This window comes from Atheta coriaria, unplaced genomic scaffold (assembly GCF_025399875.1).
Source record: "Atheta coriaria isolate IRGN ID8LTWV9N9 unplaced genomic scaffold, Caltech_Dcor_3.1 hic_scaffold_2_pilon, whole genome shotgun sequence".
NCBI lineage: Eukaryota > Metazoa > Arthropoda > Insecta > Coleoptera > Staphylinidae > Dalotia > Dalotia coriaria.
In genome coordinates, this window is record NW_027045444.1 from 5,273,548 (window position 1) to 5,298,354 (window position 24,807).

Here is a 24,807-nt window from a genome sequence, read left to right on the forward strand (position 1 = left end):
GTAGCTCAATTAGTTTTGAAATTATTTACAATTAACTTCGTCATAATGATGAATACAGCGGTTTTGTACAGAAATTAATTAATTACTCGGAAACTAATTATGTTGCACTTATCATTTTCTCAGAATATATTAATTATTAAATTCTTCATCCATGAATGCAAAAATGATTAAATTTAAATATATATTTTAAAAGTTATAAACAAAAAACTAAAATTTTGAGAAAATTTTGCAAAGTTTTATAATTTTTATTTATAACTTTCGATAAAAAATTATATTTTTTATACTTTGGACAAATTTAGATGCAGAATTAAATTCTGAATCATTATCATTTTGAATATTTATCTGAACTCAAATAGTTTTTGAAATATCAACAAAAAACTTTAACACAACATGTGTGACTGCAACACATACAACAGTACTCTGTTTTTATGCAGTAATTAATTAATTACTCGAAAACTAATTGCGCTAAACTCATAATTTCTTCAAAATATATTAATTATTAAATTATGCACACACTAATGCTAAAATCGGTAAATTTAAATAAATATTTTCATAGTTATAAACAAAAAACTAAAATTTTGTGAAAAATACGCAAAATTTTACATTTTTACGTCTAACTTTTTATAAAAAATTATATTCCTAACAATTTTGGCCTATTTTGATGTAGAATTAAATTCTGAATCATTATCATTTTGAATATTTATCCTAACTGAATTAGTTTACGAATTATTAACAAAAAACTTCATCAAAACACAATTTTGCGAAACACAACGAATTATTTTGTGTTTTCGTGCAGTAATTAATTAATTACTAGAAAACTAATCACGATACACTTATAATTTTCACAAAATATATTAAGTATTAAACTCCTCACATACCAAAGCAAAAATTAGTTAATTTATATAATTATTTTCAAAGTTATAAACAAAAAACATAAAAAAAACTTATTTTTTCGCATAAATTCTACAATCTGTCAATATCGCCCGTATTCATTCATGAATCAAGCCCGAATAAAATTATCTCGTTATGCGCCCACGTGACATGCAGATTTTTACGTGTTGGCTGCGTCCACCACCGACGCAAATTCAACGCTTTTCAAATAATCTGATACATACCTACGCAGGCGCAAACAATCTCATCGTTATTAATCCAATGAAACAATTGTCGATTTACAGCGAGAAAGTTGTCGCGCTTTTCAAAGGCTGCAAGATTGAAGATATGCCACCGCATATTTACTCCATGGCGCAGTCTGCGTATCACCAAATGCTGCAGACACGTAAAGATCAGTCGATTGTCTTTACAGGCCGCAGTGGCGCTGGTAAAACGACGAATTTCCGCCATTGCGTGCATTATTTAGTCACGTGCTCAGGCGCAACGAATAAAATCCTTACTTTGGAGAAACTCAACGCCATCTGGAATATTCTAGAGAGTTTTGGTAATTGTAAAACTATCAATAACACCAACGCCACGCGTTTTACACAAATCTTCAGCCTGGATTTCGACCAGAGCGGGTTGGTTGCATCCGCGAGTATGCAACTTCTGATGCTCGAACGCTCGCGTATATGTAAGAAACAAGATGGCGAGACCACGTTCCATATCGTGCAGAGGTTGCTCTGGGGAGTCGAAGGTAAACTCAAAAAAGATTTATTCCTGGATAGTTTAACCGGAAACGAGTCAAACGCGTTGTATAATCATCTGACGAAGATTGAAGACCGACAACGTGCACAGATTGAGTTCGGTAAGGTGCAGCATGCGTTCACGGTGTTGGCAGCGACATCTGGTGATGTGCGAGCGATATGGAGTGTCATTGCGAGTATTTATCATCTGGGATGCGCGGGCAGTACCAAGATTGGGTCGAGTAGTAAATATCAGTTTGGGAATCCGGTGTGTGCGAAGAGAGCGGCGGATTTATTGGGTGTTACTGTGGAGGAGTTGGGGAGGAGTATTTTTCAAGCGTGTGGCGGTGGATCGACGAATACGTTGACGCCGAATAGTGCTAATGGCGGACGGGGAGCGTATCGCACGCCATCGCCGACGGATCGGAATAATTTGGAGGTTACTGGGTATGATGCACTGGAAGGGTTTATCATCGGGTTGTATTCGGAGGTGTTTAATAGTGTTGCTGCTATTATTAACAAGTAAGTATGGGTGGGTGTGAGTTTTTAGGTTATGTGCGTGTTTTAAGTTAGAAAAAGTTGGTTTTTAGAGTTTTAACATGAAATTTTGTTATTTTGAGGTTAAATCTATGTTTTAACATCAAAAATGATGATTTTTGGCTTAATTCTTTTGTTTTAAGCTAGAAAAATTGATATTTTAGTAAAAAAAATTATGTTTTAACCTTGAAAACTTATGTTTTTGGTTAATTTTGAAGTTTTAACCTATAAATATGATAGTTTTTGGTGTTAAATTGAAGATTTCTCTTAAATTATGACAATTTTTGCTTAAAATTTTAGTTTTTGGTCAGGAAAGTTCATATTTTAGTGAAAATTTTAAGTTTTAACCTCAAAAACTTAAGTTTTTGGTCAAATTTGAAGTTTTAACCTCTAAATTTGATGTTTTTTTGGTTAAATCGATGTTTTTACACAAAAAATGATTGTTTTTGTTCAAATTTGAACTTCTAACCTAAAAATAATCACATTTTAACCTAAAAACAACAAAATTTACTTAAATTTCACCATTTTCTTTAAAATTCTTGCATATTTAACACATTTCTTCACATTTTAGATCAATTTCAACGAATTCCCACACTGTATCATCAATACTCTTAGTCGACACACCTGGTTTCCAAAACCCAGCAACCTGTGGCCGTCAAGCAGGCGCTGGCTTCGACGATTTATGCCACAATTACCTCCAAGAGCGCCTGCAACTCCTCGCACACCATACCAATCTAGTCCTACCGAAAGACCGCTACCTCCAAGAGAACATCGACGTTGAAACTGAAGATTTCGCGATAAATCCAACACCGCTGGTTAATTTATTGGATAAAACCGCGCAGAATACAGTGGTGAAGACATCACAGACTGATTTGCACGAGGCGGATAGAAGGGGTTTGTTGTGGTTGTTGGATGAGGAGGCGATTTATCCGGGCGCGTCGGATGAGTCGTTTTTGGAGCGGTTATTCACGCATTTTGGCGATAGGGATCATCAGTTGTTGTTGAGGAAGGCGCCCGGGCAGAATCAGTTTGTGCTGCAGCATTTACAGGGCACGAATCCGGTGTTGTATAGTGCGACTGGATGGTTGAAGCAGAGCAGGGAGAATCCTGTGAGTAGGAACGCTGTGGGGATCTTACAGGAGAGTTGCACGTGAGTTGATTTTTGATAGTAAATATTAAATTGCTTGAAAACTAATTGAGTTGTAGTTATAATTTTTTGAGAGTATGTTTATTATTAAATTTTGCGTTAATTCATGCAAAAATTATTAAATTTAAATAATTATTTAAAAAGTTGCAAACAAAAAACTTAAGTTTAGTTAAAATTATGCAACATTTTGGTTTTTTGTTTATAACTTTTGATTGAAATTGATATTTTTTACAAGAATGACGAAATTAGATGCAGGATTAAATTCTGAATCATTATCAGTTTGAATATTTATTGTAGCTTGATTAGTTTTTGAATTATTAACAAACAACTTCAACGAAACTTGATTGGGTTCATTACCGATAACTACGAAGTGTTTTTATGCAGTAATTAATTAATTACTCGTAAACTAATTACGATACAATTATAATTTTTTGAAATTATGTTGACTATTAAATTCAGCATTTATTAAAACAAACTTGGTTCAATTTGAATAAATATTTAAAAAGTTATAAACAAAAAACTAAAATTTTGGAAAAATTTTGCAACATTTTACATTTTTAGTTATAACTTTTGATAAAAACTTATATTCTTTTCAAAAATAGCAAATTCAGATGCGTGATTAAATTTTGAACCATTATCAGTCTGAATATTTATTGTAACATGATTAGTTTTTGAATTATTAACAAAAAACTTCAACAAAACGCAATTTACGTAATACCACTTAGTGTTTTCGTTCAGTAATTAATTAATTACTCGAAAACTAATTACGATACAATTATAATTTTCTTAAATGACATTTATTAATAAATTCTGCATTTATTAATAACAAAAACATAAAATTTAGACAAATACTTCAAAAGTTATTCGCAAAAAACTAAAATTTTGTGAAAATTTTGCAAAATTCCACGTTTTTATTTATAACTTTTTACATAAAATTACTTTTCATAAAATTTTAATAAATTCAGACGCAGAATTAAATTCTCTATTGATTAACTCAAAAATCACAAAGTTTAAACAATTACTTCAAAAGTTATTCGCAAAAAACTTAACTAAACTTATACTTTTGTTATTTTTTACAGTGAAGAAGTAAGCAAACTCTTCGTAACAGCCCGTGGCCTAGGCGGTTCGACATTCAGCGGTTCTCTTGTGGGCATAGAAGGCTCCCAATCACTGCGAAGGGCTTCCAGCATCCGCCGAACGTTCACCGCCGGTACAGCGGCTATCAAACGCAAGTCAATATGCTTACAGACGAAGTTTATCATCGATGGCCTTGTGGAGACAATCAGACGCACCAAACTGCGATTCATACACTGTGTGCTGCCACAGCATAATGCCGGACAGTGTGACGCCACCGGCGCTGTGATGGCGATCAAGGGCGGTGTAAATGGCGGCGGGGGGATTGAAGAGGGGTTGTTGAATGTCCCACTGCTAAGATCACAGGTAAAACCTTTAAAATTGATTTATAAATTTAAATATTTTGTGTGTTAAGACATTTAGTGTCATAATACATTAGTATTGTCGCTTGTGCCTATATAATATCAATGGGTATATGTGACAATACTTATCATATTCACTTTAGTTACTTAAGCGCTATAATATTTTGCGTATCATTGGTATTGTCGCTTATGTCCATATAATATCCATAGGCATATGTGACAATACTTATAATGCGCTTTCTTCAATTCCGTGTAATAATAGTTTTGCATGTAATTAGTACTGTCGCTAATGGCTATATAATTTCAATAGACTTATGTGACAATACCAAAGCAAAAAAGTAAAAATGACTTAAGTCTTAAAATTATTATAAAATTAATTTATATTAAACTAAAATGAAATATTTTATTCTTGCAGATAAGAGGCGGTCAGATTTTGGACACAATCAGACTGCACAAGCAAGGTTTCCCTATGTTTATGCCTCTGGGTGAATTCCGACGTCGTTTCCGGCTGTTATCGGGTGATAATGCGTCGAAAACCGGGCATGTGCAGGTCTTGGACGAGCGGAAAGCGGTTGAAGATATGTTGATGACGATGGACTTGGACAGTTCCGGTTATCGCGTCGGTATGAGTCTGGTAAGTGCATTTTTATCTCAAATTTTACGCTATCAACTTTAAAAGATATATAATGGTACAAAATCAGTGGGAACTTGTTCTTTGGTGATTTCTTTATACAAACAATAGAAAAATGCAGTTAAAGAGAAGTAGTAAAGAGAAGAAATGTCGCTAGTTAAAAAGCGATTAGTCTGGTTGAGAAATGCGGAGTATTGCGTTAATTATTACGTCAAGTTGCTTAATTTGAGCGTAATTAAAAACAGAGTAATAAACTCTTGCGGTTTAAGATTTTCTGTGAGTTGTTAAGAGTAGTTGGAGTAGTTAGAGTAAATCTAGGACAAATTTACGTAATTATATGTGATATACTTAAATTGAGACATTTTTAAAGACTTAAAGATGAAAAATGGTAAAAAATTGTAGGAAAAATTGAAGAAAACGTGGTAAATTGTTGATAAAAAGGTAAAATTAGCTTTGAAATATTAAATTTTAAGGTTAAAAATGCATTTATTTCTAAAAACAGTGAAAATTTGGTGATTTTTCAGTCTAAAATTGGTAAATTGGCTTTAATTTGAAAGAAAATAGCACATAACTGCGTTAAAAGAGGAAAATTGATCATAAAATAGGAAATATGATGAAAATTTGACATTTTATCTCAAAAATTGAAGCAAATTAACGAAAAAACAGTTATTTTTACTCTATTAAAATAATTCGTCTATATTTCTCTCATTTTACTTCTAAATCTAATTCGAATACTCACTAATAATAGCAATTATTATGGTTTGGAACAACCTCGAAACCTCTGAACTTTAATTTCAACTTTAAACTCGAAACTCATCTTTTCTTCCTTTCATTTCGTTGCGTTTCATATTCATCTATTCATCTATTTACCTATGTGTGCGATGGCGATGTCATTGTTCAATAGACCATTGTGGGAACTGACGCACCTAGAGCTCCTAATAAATAACATAATTTTTGTTTAAAGTGCATTAAACTCTACTCATTCTCAAGCTTCAAGTGGAAGTCTATTAAACGTGTAGGTTTAGTACATAATAACTAATAACAATAGAAGACACGAATCAAATTCGGGTGAAAGATGAGATTAATATAGAAATATTCGATTCATGATTAATTACCGTATTTTTAACCTAGAAAAGTATTCAAATTAGGTTTTAATTTATTTAAAAGTTGATTTTTTTTTAATTTTAATATAAATTACGTAGCTTAAGATGAAACTGCGTTTTTTCATGGTTTTGAGACACAAAAAGTGGAATTTTGAGCATGGGCGGTCAAGGTCGTGATTAAAGTACTTTAGTCACAAGCTTTAGTAACGAGGTGGATTGCGTATTTGCCTACGGTGTAGCAGAAACTCCGTTATAACCACTTGAGACATAATATACTACTAATATATTAAAATGTGGTTAGAGTTTGCGAGAAACATAAATTGTTCTTTCATTTGAAATGAAAATACTTTTAAATAATTGCAATACTCGTATCGTAAAAACAAGTGAAAGTCGCGTGCGGAATAAGCATTAATTTATTGCACATTGTACGCGCCTGATTTATTTATCGTCATTAAATTTATGATTCTTTACGATTGTATCTGTGCGTGAGTTTGTATCTCTCTTGAGATGAGTTTAAATGTTTAACCATCTTCTTTATAAGCAATTTACAACCTTGAGGAGAAGTTAAAGGAGAGAAAGAGATAAATGCGTGCGTAATAAAATGAAGTGGAATGCTTATATTGCGCGTATAATTAATAGTCGCTAGTGATAATTAAACCGCGAGGCGATTAGAAAATTGATTACAGTTTTTTTTGTGGTTAATAAATATTTAATTAACAACTATGCTGATACGCGAAACTTTCTTAAGGGGCACACCTAGTGTGAAATTTTCAAAAAATCAAAAAATTTTTTTTACCATATTTCGATAGGTTAAAGCTTTAAAAATAACATACTAAAATTTTAACTTGCTATCTGAAATAGTTTATGAGTAACAGCCATTTGAAAGAGTAGCCGCTCGGCAGTTAGATAGTTGCATTTGATCTTTAAACGCGTTTTTCTCGAAACAGCATTTTTCGAATTTGCTGGCGTGATTACTGGAAGACAAATGATCCGATCGCTATCAAATTTTTTTTGCATCTCCTCTATATAGTTCTCCATACAATGACCCTCCAGTTTTATGATCTGATCAAAAATCGAATTTTGGCAGGCCAAAACGACCAAAATTTTGGCGCGCAATGATAACCTGTTTCAACGCGACACGCGAAATATTTGGAATATTGCGGCTATAGACCTGAATAGGCGTGTGTGGAATGCAGAAAAAGAAAAATTTAACTTTTTATTCAAAATGCCGCCATTTTGTCAATTTTTGATTTTTTTGTTCGCCAGAGGGTCATTGTATAGAAAATATGTTTTAGTTTAAGGAGAACTTTTTCTGTTTGGTTTTATCGACGGAGAAGGCTGCAATCACGCCAGCAGTGGAGGACCTTTATTTTTTGGCGCATTTTTGTTTTGTTTGAAGAGAATTTCAATTTGAGTTAAATTCACTTTCAATGTGTTTTTGTTTATATTTTTGCTTGTAACAAGAGTATTAATCATTTGATTTTAATTATTTATATGTCAAATTATAGCTTATAAGATTCTCTAGGCGTGGTGTGTAATTTAAATGTGTTGCGCATGCGCAGATTATAGTTATCGCATCTCAAACTTGCTCCTACAACCACAATTGAGTATTACTCATCTTTATAATTCACTTAAATTAATTTCTGTTACATTTTTACTTGTAACTCATTTATTTAACATCCGATTTTAATTATTTTTGCGTTAAACTAAATATAATTAAACACTCTAAGCGTGCTGTAAATTTCAACTTATTACGCATGTCCATTTCGGAGTTATAGCTCAATAAAGTCACTTAAACATAAATTCTCGTACAAAAAATAATAATTTAACATTTTTATTCATAACTCTAGTAATAATTAACCAAATTCAATTATTTTTGCATAATACTAAAGTTTAACAAATCCACTATCCATCGTATATAAACTCAAGTATCATACGCATGCGCAAAGCCATGATAATCACATCTCAAACTCACAAAAAAAAATACAATCGTAAACCATCCGTTAAACCATTTCTAGAAAATCACAACAATTCTTCTTCTTATTGTTGTTATTGTTGTTAAATCTACTGTTAAATCTACCTCATCTTCTCATTTAGTATCTACTATAAATAATACTTTAATACGCAGCCAATACACTTGTCATACAAGTACTAGTTTTCAACACACAAACACAGCGAAAACAACAATAAAACTCGCCTCAAAGTCAATGCCAACCGCAGATACAACTATACAACTACAACTCGTTCACTCCACGCAACTCCGGCTCAACTTAAGTAACGTTAACTCAACTTAAGTTGTCCAGTATACATACATACTCGTATATATGTTGTTATTGCTTTTGCGCTGCGCACCGTACGTTCACTTGCGCCGCGCACGCCGTGCCGCCGGAGATCGCGTGTCATTCCAAAACTAATTAATATTTTAATTCAAAAAATTTACTGTGTATTCACAAAACATGTATAAATATACCCTCAGAATTTTTAATAGGTGGATTCAATAGTTTCCTTAATATTTAATTCCAAAAAATGGCCATTTTTTAAGTCGTCACACTAGGTGTGCCCCTTAAATTGCTTTTAAAAAATTTACTTTTATTTGATTTTTGGTTGAAATAAGCACGAAAACCAAACAAAATCAAATAAAATTTTTAATTTTCTACAACGTAGTTGAAAGTTGAACTTTGATATCAGATATCTATGCGTATACGCATGCGCAACTAATAAAAATTATACGCTACGTATAGAGAATTTCATAAAATATAATTTGACATATAAATAATTGAAATCGGATGATTATTACTTTTGTTATAAGCAAAAATATAAACAAAAACACTTCAAATTTAAGTGAATTTAAGCAATGAGTAATTTTAATCTCTAATACCTCTGTAATACGCATGCGCATCTTACTTAAACTCATCTCTTCTGATAATCTATCTAATAAGCTATAATTCACCGCAAAAATAATAAAAATCCATCAATAATTAACACCTCTACAACTTAAAAAAACCAAAAATACAAATAAAAATAAAAAACTTTCTTCGGCCACGTCGGCTCAGCCACTTTAATCACGCTAATCGCTCATTATCGATCAATTTCACGGCCGCACATTCCACAATTGAGTTAAGCCTCCGCACATTATACCGCGCCTGCCCATCCCACTCAATTAGCATAAAATCAACATTCGCCTCGCGCATTTTTACACGCATGATCGATACGCTATCATTATCTTTCGAAAGTATTAATATATGCATAATCAACAACATCAACATCCACAACACCAACAAAAACAGCAAAAGCAGCAGCAAAAAATTGAAAACGAAAGTTTCGGAAGGAAAAAGAAGTACGATTATAATAATGGCGCGCAATGATAACCTGTTTTGGGTAAACATCGAAAGTGAAATTTTTCAACGCGACACGCGAAATATTTGGAATATTGCGGCTATAGACCTGAATAGGCGTGTGTGGAATGCAGAAAAAAGAAAAATATAAGAGGTTGGGAATTAATCGATCCAAATATTTGCGAAAGAAAGTTTTTTCGGTTTTATAATGTTCAATATAATGTATAATGTGGACGGAAATAAATTTCTAGTGCACTAGTTGTATTGTAGATAGATAGCAATGTTTGGTTTGGTTTGATTTGTGTTTTATTTGTTGGTAAATAAATACCGTAAGCACCGTTAGGCAGCGTCAGTGGTGCAGGTAAACTGTGTGTGTGGATTGGTATTGGCGGTGAACTTCACTCTACTTTCCGAATTTGTTGCTATACTTTAGTTTAGTTTGTATTGTAGAAATTGGAGCGGCGTACAGTACGAGTATACAAAGTCATACAGGCATGAAGGTGTTGATGGTGTACGAAATTTTCTATTTGTAGGTTATTCTATTTGGAATTGATGGCATTTTTTGTTTTGTTTGAAGAGAATTTCAATTTGAAAGGTTAAATTCACTTTCAAAGTGTTTTTGTTTATATTTTTGCTTGTAACAAGAGTATTAATCATTCGATTTTAATTATTTATACGTCAAATTATAGCTTATAAGATCTCTAGGCGTGGTGTGTAATTTAAGTGTGTTGCGCATGCGCAGATTATAGTTATCGCTTCTCAAACTTGCTCCTTCAACCACAATTAAGTAGTACTTCTTCATAATTCATTCAAAATTAATCTCTTTTACATTTTTACTTATAACTCATTAATTTTCCATCCGATTTTAATTATTTTTACTTTAAACTAAACTTAGTTACCTACTCTAAACATGCTGTAAATTTCAACTTATTACGCATGCCCATTTCGGAGTTATAGCTCAGTAAAGTCACTTAAACATAAATTCACGTTCAAAAAATTAAAATTCAACATTTTCGTTCATAACTTTAGTAATAATTAACCAAAATTAATTATTTTTGCATGAAACTAAAGTTTAATAAACCCACTATCCACCGTATACAATCATTAGTATCATACGCATGCGCAAAGTCATCATAATCACCTCTCAAACTCACAAAAAAAAAATACAATCGTAAACCATCCGTTAAACCATTTCTAGAAAATCACAACAATTCTTCTTCTTATTGTTGTTATTGTTGTTAAATCTACTGTTAAATCTACCTCATCTTCTCATTTAGTATTTACTATAAATAATACTTTAATACCCAGCCAATACACTTGTCATACAAGTACTAGTTTTCAACACACAAACACAGCGAAAACAACAATAAAACTCGCCTCAAAGTCAATGCCAACCGCAGATACAACTATACAACTACAACTCGTTCACTCCACGCAACTCCGGCTCAACTTAAGTAACGTTAACTCAACTTAAGTTGTCCAGTATACATACATACTCGTATATATGTTGTTATTGCTTTTGCGCTGCGCACCGTACGTTCACTTGCGCCGCGCACGCCGTGCACTCAGCGCGGAGATCGCGCGCAGTCCGTCGCAGGTGTCGCTCAGGTGTGCACGCGCGCGCACATCACCAACTCGCGCACCGCTTAAGTCACTTAGACACATTACTTACTTGTATGTAATACCGTTCGAACACACAAAACGGTAATTCGCGTGCGTTGCTTATGCTTATGCTTAACTCAACAACAAAATAAAATAACATCAAATCAAATCGTGACACGTTGGACATTATAAAAAAATAATGTGCATGCAGTTTATTAATAATAATATAAATATTAATATTAATAGTAATAATATACAAGTGATGCTCGCGTTGATTTATTTATTTATTGTTATTTTCGGGCGTTTTTTAAAATAATATTCAAGAAATGTTTTCCGTGGAGAGCGCTGTGACTGTAATCTCGCTCTCGTCGATCGATGTGAAGCTAAAGAGCGCCATCGACTCCTTCGATCGCATCCTAGACGAGTACAACGTGTACAATTCCAGTCATACCAGTTTGACGTGCGGTGCGCCGGATGCGCATGCGCAGGTTGTGAAAAAATCACCGCCGGCGGCGCTGCAACGCGCGAAAACCTGCAGCATCATCGAGAGTCAGTGCATACTCAAGAAGAACATCGCCACACATGATTTGTATAAGAGTTTGGAGGTTATACCGCGTCAGACAGCGCCATCTATGAATTTTATACAAAAACCTTTATTGGATAAAAATAAAGATAAAAATAATATTAATGTTAATGATAAAGATAAAGATAGATCGATTGGTGTGATGGAGATACAGGGTGCTGTGGTGAATAAAAGACGGTGTCGAGGATACCGAGGGCGTTTTCCGTGTCGGATGTTTCCGCTTTGGGTGGTAACACGCGGAAATTGTCGAAGATACCCGTGAAGAGTCAGTTTGCGTCGACGACTTCGGTGAATGCCACTCCGACTGGTCTACAGCGTAGAGATCGGCCCGGAAGTGCGAATTCTACTTGTACTAATAAGCGATATCAGACCGGAAGTTGTATTGATTTATCGTTTAATACGAATATTAACAGGAGGAATGTTGAGTTTGATGAGAGAATATCACGAAGGCAGCAGGTACCGATTGTTTGTGGTAAACCGGAAAACCGGAAGTTGGTGTTGAGTAGTAATAATTTAAAGGTTACTAATATGCCACCCATTGCCAAGCCGAGAAATAATGCGAAAAGTGTTTTGAAGAAGAAAATTAAACCGGAAGTTGGTAAAAATGATAAGGTTTTTATGAAGAATGACAAAGTTGAGAAGAGTACGAAAGTGACGTCGATTGTTAAGAAGTTTGATAGTAAAGTATCACATAAGAACAAACCGGAAGTCATTGTTCCACGTGGTAATATTAATAATAATAAATTGGATGATTGTATTGTTTCCTGTAATGAATTAATCGAGAAAATTAATTCGATGTCTAATAAATCTGCGAATAAAATGGTGGAATCAAAACCGGAAAAACCTGTCGCCAAGGTGAAGCAAGTAATAAAAACATTTGAGAATCAAAATAATGGTAATAATACATTTGGTGAGCGGAAAAAACTGCGCGAGCCGAAGTTTGCGATTGTTGCGAGGGAAAACAAGATGGCGGCTATTAAGGATCAAGTGCAAAGTGCGCGTGATATTGTGAAGACATTAAAAGCAACTCGTAATGTTAATAATACTAATAATGTGGATAATAATTTAATAGTAAATCGCGTTAAATCTGCGGAAAATACTAAACCGGAAGTTGAAGTTAAGAAGCCGTTTACTAAATCGGATAGTGGTATAGCTCTCAATGAAACTGACGCTGAGATAATACCGGAAAACATAAAATATAGAACTATTAAGATTAATAAAAACGCCAAACCGGAAGTTGAAGATAAACTAGGCGATGATGATGATTCGGATGATTCCGGACATCTTAGTAATGATCCCGAACTAGAACAAGTTCCCACTAAGGTTATTTATTGTTTTTTTTCATTAAAAAAACACGAATTAAATTAATTTCCGGTTTTTTTAAATTTTTATTTACAGATATTCTTCAGAGGTGGTGTTCTCTCCGAGTTGGAACACCAGCGTGATGAGCGCATGGCCGGTATGGTTGTCAGTCTACAAGCGCATTGTCGTGGTTACCTCGCCCGGAAACGCTTGGCGAAGCGGAAGTTGGAAGACTTGGCCGTTAGATGTCTGCAGAGGAATGTGCGGAAGTTTTTGAGCGTGCGTGATTGGCCATGGTGGCGCCTCCTGGTGAGGGTTACGCCGCTGTTGAATGTGCATCGCACGGAGGAGGAGCTTAAGTTGAAGTCGGAAGAGCTGGAGGTGCTCAAGGCCAAGCTGGAGAAGATCGAGGCGGAGCGGCAACATCTCAAGCATGAGAATGACAAGTTGGAATCAAAGGTTAGTGAAATTTTATTTTAATGTTTGGGGAGGGGAAGTTGAAAAAGTTAGGTTAGACGTCTGAATTGAGGTTATAAACGGTTATATACTTTAAAAATGGTAATTTTCAGTGGTTAAAGTTGAAATTTGCATTGAAATGTAGCAATTTTAGGTTATGTTGACATTTTTGGTTATAAGAAGATGATGGTTGGTAGTAGTAACTAGTACACTACCAACCTAAAAACTTTAATATCCCTAAAACTTATATTTTGGTTGACAGATGAAAAAACTCTGTTTTTACGGCTAGAAATGCAGTTTTTTGAAGTTTTAACACTAGCGGCCATCTTAAAATGAGTGTTGATAGTGTTATCAACTCTAAAAAGTTTAATTTTCATTAAATATTACGTTTTTATTGCTTAAATTTGACATTTATGGTTATAATCAACTGTCTGTCAGTTGTAACTTATACTACCAACCTAAAAACTTGACTAAAATATCCCTAGACGCTTAAACTTGGTGAAAATACCTAAACACAAAAATAACTAGATTTTCACACTTTAAAATCAAATTTCTTTACGTTTTTATCCAACACTTGCCAAACAAAACCGGATATTGTTATATTATTGTGCCAGTATCATCAATTTATCACCGAAACACACTTGGCACTTGTCTACCACCACTGCACGCATCAACTTACGCTTTATTTTGTTTTGTTTGCTGTTGTGGTGTGTTTGGTAATAAAACAAATGCCAAACAAAAAGATGTCTAGCGGTAATAAATAACATGGCGTCGTCTGTTCCTCTCAACTACTCTCGACTCGTTTGTTTTCAACTCTTCTCCGTGTATCTATTTTCTTCTTCGCTGCGAGTTGGTTACGCTCGACGCACCGAGCCGCGCTGTCATTATCCAAGGCTAATCGCAAGTAAGACTTGCGCACAAAGATTTTTGGCACCGGCTTCTCAACTTGAAGCCTGATTCTAATTCGGATGCGAGTGCGGATGTTTGGGATTTTAATGAGCCGCAGACGACACATAGCTAATTATTGGCATTTAGAGTTTAAAAATAAAGTAAATTACACGCGCGTAAATAGATTGCGATAAGTTTTGTTGTTTTCATGCGGGAAGAAAATAAGAATATTGAAATTTGTCGAAAATTATTAAATAATTCGTAAAGTTTTTGGGCAATTTTCTTAATTTAAAAACATATGTGACTAGGAATAACAGGAGTATGAAATATAATTAATTTTGAAATTGTTTAATTGAAAGTATAAAAGTTATTAACATTTAAACTTCAATTTTTTGTAAATTTTTACGTCGTTTTTATAAATACTTTTTTTTAGAAAATTTGGTATAATTCCGAAAGTTTTTTGTTGATTTTTATAAAATACAAAGTCAAAGGACGACAGATAACTGAACTATCGAATAATATCAAGTTTAAAGTTCTAATACTGAAATTGTTAAAGTTATGAAAGATTTATGCTCGATTTTGACGTAATTTGCGGTAATTACTTCATAATCAATAAAAAATCTTAATAATTTCAACAATTTCAGGACTAGAACTTTGAATTTGATATTATTTGATAGTCCTGTGATTTATCTTCCTTTTGCATTTTATTTTATAAAAATCGACCGAAAACTTTAGAAATTAAATCAAATTTTCGCAAAAAAAAAAGTTTTTATTCCAAATTTTCGCACAAAATTAATTTAAAAGCTTAATAACTTTTATAATTTTCATCATAAAACTTCAAACTTAACTTTATTCAATTCCCACATTATCTCTTATCATTCTCTTCTTCATTTCATAAAAATCCATCATAAACTTTACAAAATATTCATGTTTTTTGTACGCAACACAAAAAAGCAAATTCTAATTAAAAAACATCCGTAAAATCTTAATAACTACAACAATTTTAATATTAGAACATTAAATTTGATATTATTTGATAGTCCTGTGATTTATCGTTCTTTTACTGTTTATTTTATGAAAATCGACCGAAAACTTTAGAAATTATATCAAATTTTCGCAAAACAAAAGTTTTTTTAACCAAATTTTACACAAAATTAATTTAAAACCTCAATAACTCTTATAATTTTCATCATAAAACTTCAAAACCCACTTTATTTAATTCTCCTATTATCTCATATCATTTATTCTTCATTTCATAAAAATCCATAATAAACTTTACGAAATATTCCCAGTTTACTTTACGCAACGCAAAAAATGCAAATTCTTATTAGAAATACCGCCCATATATGCAAATGATTAAACGCTGTTTATGATGGTTGTTATTGTGCACAAATTATGATTGTAACGCGCGAAGAAAGTGGGTCGTGGCTCGATTTGCACAGCATTTAATAACACCACAGCCCAAGCAAAAGCAACGCACGCGGCGAATCAATTTTATGATTTACTTCTACTCGTAAATGTAGGTGAAAGAAACAATTCCGCACACACACACACACACAGCAACCAGCATGACAGAATGACAATTAGCGTGTTCCGATTTACGATGACGATGACGAAGGCGATGACTTTACGTTTAGCCACGGAACAGCAAAAACCAATCGCGTGAAATTTGTTTTAAAGACGTTTTCGAACGAAATGTGAAAATAGAAAAGTCGAATTGTTTCGAGTATGTCACCGCGGAGTAAATGCAAATGAATGTTTAAATATTTAAGTGCACTTAGCATACGATTGAAGAGTTGCAGGGAAAAGTGGTCAAAGTGAAAATGCAGGATTAGAAATTGTTTGCGTGCGAGATTTACGAATTTATTTGCGCATCTGCCGCGCCATTCACTTAAGAGTTTTTAATTTGTTTGAATGCTGCTAAACGTTTTATGTGTGTTGCTGGCTGGTGATAGTTATTTAGTAATGAGTGCCATATTAGGTTGTACTTTAGGAGGTCAGCAACATCCGGGTTTATTGCAAAATTTAAAGATTTAAAGAATTTTAGTAAATAAAAAGGTTTTTTTGTCACGTAAATGTTTTTTTTGTGATTTTTATTATAAAAATTGATTATTTTTAGTATTTACTTCCGGTAGCCATTTTGAAAATATAAAAAATGGCGTAATTTAATGATTTGAAGATCATTTTTACGTTTTAATTGGATTTTAAGATGTTTTTAAGATGTTTTTGAGATGTTTGATATTATTTTAGTCTGCTGCAGTATAGGCTCCACCCCGTGACTAAAGCTCGTGACTAAAGTATTTTTGATGCTTTAAAACGTTTTATTATACGTAAAAGCATAAAAACCATGAAATTTCATAACTTAAAGTATAATTTCTACGTTATACCAGTTTTCACTTATAATACCGCGTAGTAAATCATCTTCTACTTCCGGTTTCACTTCGTAGCCATCTTAAAAACACCAAAAATCATCAATCATGGCCGAAAATCGTCAAAAAATCAAGAAAATTTATACTTTTTCAACGTATTTGGCAAATTATACAATAAGCAACCATCAATATCATTATTCCTCATCCAAGATGGCGGTTACCAACTACAGAAATGCACTTTCTAAATATTCTTACATTTTAAACCTATTAAACCATCCTGAAACCTGTAAATAACGCGGTTTTAGTGCGTCTTTTTTATGTATTTTTAATTTTCGTCTTAAAGTTTCTAATTTTAAAGCCGCGCGCATTCGATTTCCTGATTGTGTGTCTGCGCGCGGCGCGTAATTTTAATAATGAAAGACCCGGAAATGCGTTTTGTGCCGGCGGCTATTTTTTAATTGTCCGACGCTCGCTTGCACGTCGCGGCGGCGGCGGCGTTAAAAAAAGCAAATTCATTACAAAACGCGCTGGACAATCGCCAAAACATCAATTCGAAAAATTGTACCAAACAAAACGCTCATACAAAGTTCACCAAACTATATGAAAAGGTTTATTTGTTATGCTTTTTCTTATTTTCTTTTCATTTTATGAAATATTCAAGATTAGTGAAATTCAAGATTAGAGAAAATTTAAATAATTGTTGTAGTTTTAGTATTACAACTTTAAACTTGATATTATTTGATAATGTTGTTATCAGTGGTCATTTTAGTCTATATTTGAACAAAATCAAAGCCAAACTTTACGAGAAATTCGGAATTTTTATAGGAAAAACATTTTTAGCGCGAGTTGTTATTTTTCTTACGTAAATATTGATTTTAATTGTTTATAACTTTTGTTGTTTTGATTCAACAACTTCAAAATTAATATATTTGAATAGTCCTGTTATCAGCAGTCAATTTAGTTTTTAATTTAAGAAGATGGACTAAAAACTTTCAGAGATATTTATTAATTTTTTAAAAATTACAACATTTGCCGAAATTACGCATAATTTATAATCAATATATATTTGCTTTTTAGTATAAAATCATGAATATTTCTTAAAGTTTAACATTTATTTTACAAAATAAACAGTAAAAGGACCACTGATAACAACATTATCAAATAATATTAAATTCAAACTTGTAGATTTAAAATTACAAAAGTAATTTACATTTTTCTCACGTGTATCTAAGAATATTCTGAAAATTTTACAAAAATGTTTTTTAGTATAAAATCATGAATATTTCTTAAAGTTTTTGATTAACTTATACAAAATATTAAGTAAAATGACCACAGATAATTACTCTATAAAATAAAATCAAATTTAAAGTTGCAACATAATAACAACAAAAGATATTACGCTTTAAAAAACCTAAAATAAATTTTCTCTTGACTAAAACTTTAATTTCTCCAATAAATTGTATAAACCAATGATACAAAAATAGATTTAATGATTTCTTGCATTAAATCCAGCTCAAAACATCTAATTTTACCCATTTCACACAAAATAATAACATAAAAAGAATTGAAGGTTATTACCATTACCACTAGAAATTAATTAACTTAATAATAATAAACTTGACATCGAAATTCCGTAAAATTTCATCTTCAGCTGTAGCAAACCAGTTAAAATGATTTATTTCGTCAAAATTTCGCAACCCGCGACGTGCTTGACACATTTTCAAAACATCTTAAGCCAAATCTACGCCTACTTAACTCACATAGTGCCTATATCAACACGCAAACATAATATATACTCATTGCAAAATACATTTAAAAACATTTTCAGTGTTTTTGTAACAAAAAAAGAGAAGAAAAATAAGAAAAGTTAAATGTAAGAGAAAGAGAACATCATGGCGCTTAAAACTGAAAGTTAAGTAAGCTACACTCGCAAAATGTGTATTTAGATCGCGTGCGCACAACGCACCGCGCATCTGTTACTCAACCCGGCCGAGGCGTCGGGAAATTCGGGAAACTCGCTCAGTACGCTCCGCCACTCACTCGGCGCCGCACGCCTGCGTATTACCCACACCAACAACTCGCGACGTGACTATTACTTAACTTAAGTCACCGCATCAAAATTAAAAAAAAATAATCCATAGTGTATAAAATGTCGAGTCGTAATCAATTCCGGTCGGCATTCTCAACGCAAACCTACTCGGATTACCCAACACTGCTGCAACCCTCGAGACACCGACTATTCTCACCGGAAGCCACGCCTCTCAAACGTCACCTCAGCCCGTACTCCATCGATACAAACAATAACTACAATAGTAATAATAATAAAACACGCGGGAGATCATTATCACGCTCAAGACTACGATCGCCATCTGTTGAGTCAAATTCACACTCACACTCATATTCATATAGTAGGAGTCCATATCGAGACCACTCCCACTTGAGATCAGTCACGCCCCGACGCACATATCCTCAACATCATATTCCCACCTATGAAGATTCCAACCTACAAAATCAAACGAATTATGATTCGGTTGTGTTGGATGCGAATCTATCCTTTGTGCTGGGTGCGAAGAATAAGGTTAAACCTAGGTTAAGTCCTATTCCTGCTTATCTGGAGGATTCAACCGCGTCGAGTTATTTGAGTAATAAAATCGCGGACTTTTTGGATCGTACTGATCATGTCATGGAGGAGTGGAAGGGTTTGGGACATCGGGATGATGATAGTAGTTCGTATCGCATGCGCAGTGTGGGCAGGAGTGGGAGTGTGGGGAGTAATGGCCGCGTGGGGCGTAGTAAATCCGTGACGAATATTATGATCAAAGGGTTTCAGTATTATTCGCGCGCGAGTAGTTGCAGTCGGCCATCGTCGGTGGCGAGGGAGTTGAGTTATGATGGGCCGGATTGTACCGAAGCGGATGAGGTATACATAACCATAACCATAACCTCAAATGTCAAACTTGTCATATTTTTTTTCTGTTTTATGTTTTATGTGTTTTTTTATGAAATTTTATTTTAATGTTGCAGTTGAGTGAGATGACTGTGGATCTTGCCGAGGAGCACTCAACGGCTACGTTGGCTACAGAGAGATTGGATGCTGAGACGGCTGAGAGGGTGCGTGTGGAGAGGGAGATGTCGGAGACGGCGCATAAGAATAAGGAGCTGACGCAGCAGACGGAGCGGTTGGAGATGGAGTTGTTGTATGCGCGCTCGGATTTGAATGGTATTGATGAGGAGGATGAGGATGCGGAGGGTGATGGGATTTATAGGCAGAGGTATGAAAGGACTGTGAGGGAGTTGGAGTTTACGAAGAGGCGGCTGCAGCAACAGCATGAGGATGACTTGGAGCAGTTGGTGGGGTTGAAGAAACAATTGGAGAAGAAGGTATGTGTTTTTTTTATTGAAATTTTGTTGGGATTTTCGTTTTTTGGGTGTAATTTTTTTGATTATTGCTTTTTTATTGATGTTTTTGTCGAAATAGATGCAGAATTTAGTAGTGCATTTATATATGCTTTGTTTTGCTTTAATTATTTAATTTTAGTGGTTTTGTAAGGAAAAAATATCGAAAAACACGTGAAAAACGCGTTAATTTTTCAAAATTATAGTTTTTTTGTCATAACTTTTTATTTATTGATTTAATCTCTGATATTTTTTCACTAATCAATGCAGAATATATTACTGCAATTATTAAACTCTTCAATTTTATAATAATTATTAAATTTTAGTGGTTTTTTGAAGAAAAATAATTGTTGAAAAACGCGTTAATTTCGAAAATTTTAGTTTTTTTACCATAACTTTTTAATTAATTATTGAATCACTAATATTTTTTCACTAATCAACACATAATTTAATACCAAATATATCCTGTTATTTAGTTTTGTTGATAATTTGTTTATTATTGCTTTTTTCGATAAAAATTGAGTGTAAAATAGGAAAATTTCACAAAAAATTTAAGTTTTTTCTTCATAACTTCTTTAATATCTGTTTAATTTTGAATATTTTTTCATTATTCTATTCATTATATAATTCCTACGAAGAATCAACATTAATTTCAACAATTTTCTCTTTCAGTTAACTGATGCATACGAAGAAGTTGAAGAACAACGCCAAGTCGTCGGTCAATGGAAGCGTAAAGTCCAAAAACTCAACGGCGAAATGTCCGACCTCAAACACCTCCTCGAAGAACAAAACGGCCGCAATAATCTCCTCGAGAAAAAGCAACGTAAATTTGATTCAGAATCCCAATTATTACACGATGAACTCCGGCAGGAAAAACAAGCAAAAGACCGCTTGGGGCGCGAAAAAGAACTCCTCTCAGCCGAGAAGTTCTCCATTGAGAGTCAACTACAAGACGTCAAAATGGAACTGGAAATGAAAGAGGAAAAGTGCACAGCATTACAACGAGAATTAGACGAATTAACCTACGGTGGCAAAACTGAAGAAGAAGTCGCCCTGCTACGCAAACAGAAAATGGAGTGTGAACGACGTCTGCATGATCAAGAAGAGGAATTGGATGAACAAGCAGGACAAGTACAATTATTAGAACAAGCTAAACTTAAGCTGGAGATGTCTCTGGAACAAATGAGGAAGCAGAGTAAGAAGGAAGCAGCCACACATGATGAGGAATTGGAAGAAGTTCGTTGTTCAGCTCAAAAGAAGGTAAATTTTCATTTTATTTAAATTTAAAAAAAATGTATTTTAATGTTTTAAATGTTAATATTTTAGGTTAAAGCATTAGAAGCTCAATTAGAAAACGAACACGAAGAGCGCACGAGTCTGATGCGTGAGAAACACGAACTTGAACGCCGATTGGTCGCCGCGATGGAATCCACCAATGAGAAAGCATGTGATGAGGCGTTAGTCCTACGTCTTAAACGTGACTTAAAACGCACGAAAGTGCTACTCCGCGATACACAATCACAACTGGAGCGTCAAAAGAATGAAAACCCTGGCAAGAATATCATTCGTCAACTGCGTAATCAAATCGATGATTTGGAATGTGCGAGATCCTTAGCAACCAAAGCTAAATCCACCCTGGAAGCGGAACTCACCGAAACACAAAATCTACTCGACGATGCCTCAAAATCCAAGTCAGAAACTGAAGAGAAACTCAACTCTCAGATGCGTGAGAGGAATGATTTACAAATGCAGTTGGAAGAAAACGAAGAGGAATTAGCTGAGGTGTTGAAGAAGTATAAAGCTTGTGTACAGCAAATGTCGTTGGATCAATTGGCGCTGCAGGAACAAGTCAGTCTGGTTGCGGAGTTGGAGGTTGAGCGTAATGGGTTGAAGGAACAGCTGGCTGAGATGACGAGCAAGTTGGAGAGCGTGGAGAGTTTGGGTGATGCCAGTTCGCATATTTTGGTCAAGCGAGCAGAGTTGAAGGTGAAAGAGTTGGAGAGTAAGCTGGAGCTGGAGCAGACGACGAAGCAGAGGCAGGAGGTGCAAGTTGTAAGGTTGAAGGAGGCGGTGGATAAGTTGCAGTCGGAGGTGGCTACGGCCAGGGCCAAGGAGCAGTCTGCACAGGATCAGATTAGGAAGTTACAGAGGAGTGTCAGGTGGGTTTTTTGGTTATTATTTGGAAAGTAATTGTTGTGGAGGGATTGTTTTTGTTTTATGCAATTCAGAATTTAATTCTGCATCTTTTGATGTGTAATTTGTAGGGTTTTGTTGGTTTTATGAAAAGTTATGGGCTTGTCCCGAAAATTTTCAAAATTTAAAATTTTTGATGTTTTAGTTTTTTGTTTATATTTCAAAAACTAATTTAGGTAGAGTTGTCATTTTTCTTTTAAACAATTCAGAATTTAATTCCGCATCTTTTGATGTATAATTTATGAAAATTATTTGTTTCTAACAAAAGTTATAAACTTTTCCCGAAAATTTACAAATTTTTAATTTTAGTTTTTTCACCATAACTTTTTAATTATTCATTTAATCTTGATGATTCTTTTTCTATTAGATGCAGAATTTAATTCTGAATAGATCCTATTATTTACTTTTATATTATTTATTTAATTTATCATTAAAAATGCATTTTTATGAAAATTTTCATTTTTTTACAGAGAACTAAGAGACGAACACAACCTAGCGTTAAGTCGTGAAGGCGAAGCGTTACTAAAACGCAAAGAACTTGAAAAACGCTGCGAAACACTCGAAGGTGAAGCCGCCACGGCCAGAACTGACCTGCGACTGGCACTAAAACGCATCGAAGACCTCCAATCGGCGATTCAGGGTGAACTTGACGATGATAGCATTGATAATTCAGACAGGTAATATATCATAAGCAAAATATTTATTAATAATAATAATTAACTTAATATTAACTTTTATTATAACCATTTTTAGTTATTCATCCGACGATTCCGTGAATACTTTCCTGGCGAATCACAACAGCACATCACCATCGCTCCTCTCATCCGTGAGTGGCATCGGCGGTGGTTCCACATCCACCTCATCCACACGCAAACTATCTGGCGGGGGCGGCAAGGATGGATACGCATGAGTGGCGGCGACGATCTGCAGGACCATCTCGCTGACGTTCTGCAGAAGCGACTCGCTCGACGACGACATGAACTACCCAGAAGAGAAGGTGTAACTCTAGTAAATGGCAAACAAAAATGGCGTCGCAAAATGGCAAACAAAATGGCGTCGCAAACCTAAACTAAAAACAAAAGACAAGCATGCAAACCAACAACCGACTTTTTCGTTTTTATTTTTGTTGTTGTTTGATGGAATATAATTAATACTTTGTGATATCACTTACCAATTATCAGTAGAACACAAAATGGAAGGGTTTTAGTTGTACACTGTATACTTATCAACTTATTAGAGCAGTAATCAAAGACTGAAGTAAGAATGACCGCTTTTATGAATTAGAAATGGAAACCATTGCGATGGAGATGATAAAAAATGCTTACACTTTGGGCAATATAATGAATGCCTTCATTTTTCTACGAAATACAAATAATAATCGAACAATAATTGAGCTAAGCGGCAAGTAACAGCGTAAACACTTAGATTAATAGTTGAAACATGTACATAACTAGGATAATTATTCATTATTATCGCATAGAACTCTTGATACATGAAACTTTGAAACGAGAAGTCATCCAATTGCGTTTACTGCTCCAATTACTGCATAACCTAAGATTTAAGCCTCTTGTGGCATTATTTATTTATCGCATTGATTAGTTATTATTATTATTAGAGGTATGTTAGTAATTTGTACATATAAATGCGTACGATTCATATCTTATATCTATTTGCGTTCGGCAGGAAGATAATCAATTCATTTGAGTATGTGTAAATGGGAAAAAGTACAGAAACAGTACAGAAATGTCTGCAGATTAAAAATTGTGTTTGTTTTATTTCCTACACACACAGTATAATCCCCTTAAGATATTTTATGTTAGGCAACCATACGTACACTTGTTTTTAGTTTTTACTTGTAACTTTTTATTTATTTGATTAATCCACGAAATTTTTACGTTTTAAACGTAGAATTTAATTTACAACGTATTATGTGTAAATTGCAATCGGTAATTTGTTTATTTACCAAGTTATTAATTATTTTCTAATTTGTAAAAGCTGTGCGTCTGGTTGCATCACTAAGGGGCACGTTGTACAAAATCTGTATACATGGTTGCATAGTGTATGATACATTGCAAAGTTTTCTCTATAATTTTTAATTATTCCATTAATTTATGATATTTCTACGGTTTTAAGCGTAGAATTTAATTTACAACTTATTTTTGCTGTTTATAAACATTATTTAGTTGTATTTAGCAAATTATTAATTAATTTCT

General features: G+C 33.8%; 1 protein-coding gene across 4 annotated transcripts; it reads left to right on the forward strand.

Moving 5' to 3' along the window:
- The first annotated feature begins 1,083 nt into the window (after nucleotides 1–1,083).
- Nucleotides 1,084–24,355, forward strand: Mhcl (Myosin heavy chain-like). 4 transcript variants are annotated; one of them, XR_010549999.1, is made up of 11 exons: nucleotides 1,084–2,138; nucleotides 2,725–3,303; nucleotides 4,380–4,740; nucleotides 5,152–5,370; nucleotides 13,389–13,751; nucleotides 20,030–20,386; nucleotides 21,074–21,661; nucleotides 21,728–22,560; nucleotides 23,065–23,271; nucleotides 23,348–23,607; nucleotides 23,659–24,355. XR_010549999.1 is itself a non-coding variant. In XM_065312443.1 (10 exons), the coding sequence occupies exons 1-10, from the start codon at nucleotides 1,153–1,155 to the stop codon at nucleotides 23,502–23,504; spliced, it is 4,650 nt and encodes a 1,549-aa protein (XP_065168515.1). In that variant the 5' UTR covers nucleotides 1,084–1,152; the 3' UTR covers nucleotides 23,505–23,628. The 4 variants fall into 4 exon arrangements, 3 of the variants coding, with proteins under 3 accessions (XP_065168515.1, XP_065168526.1, XP_065168534.1); XM_065312443.1 differs by lacking the exon at nucleotides 23,659–24,355 and having other exon boundaries at nucleotides 23,348–23,628; XM_065312454.1 differs by lacking the exons at nucleotides 1,084–2,138; nucleotides 2,725–3,303; nucleotides 4,380–4,740; nucleotides 5,152–5,370; nucleotides 23,659–24,355 and adding an exon at nucleotides 11,621–13,313 and having other exon boundaries at nucleotides 23,348–23,628.
- The last annotated feature ends 452 nt before the right edge of the window (nucleotides 24,356–24,807 follow it).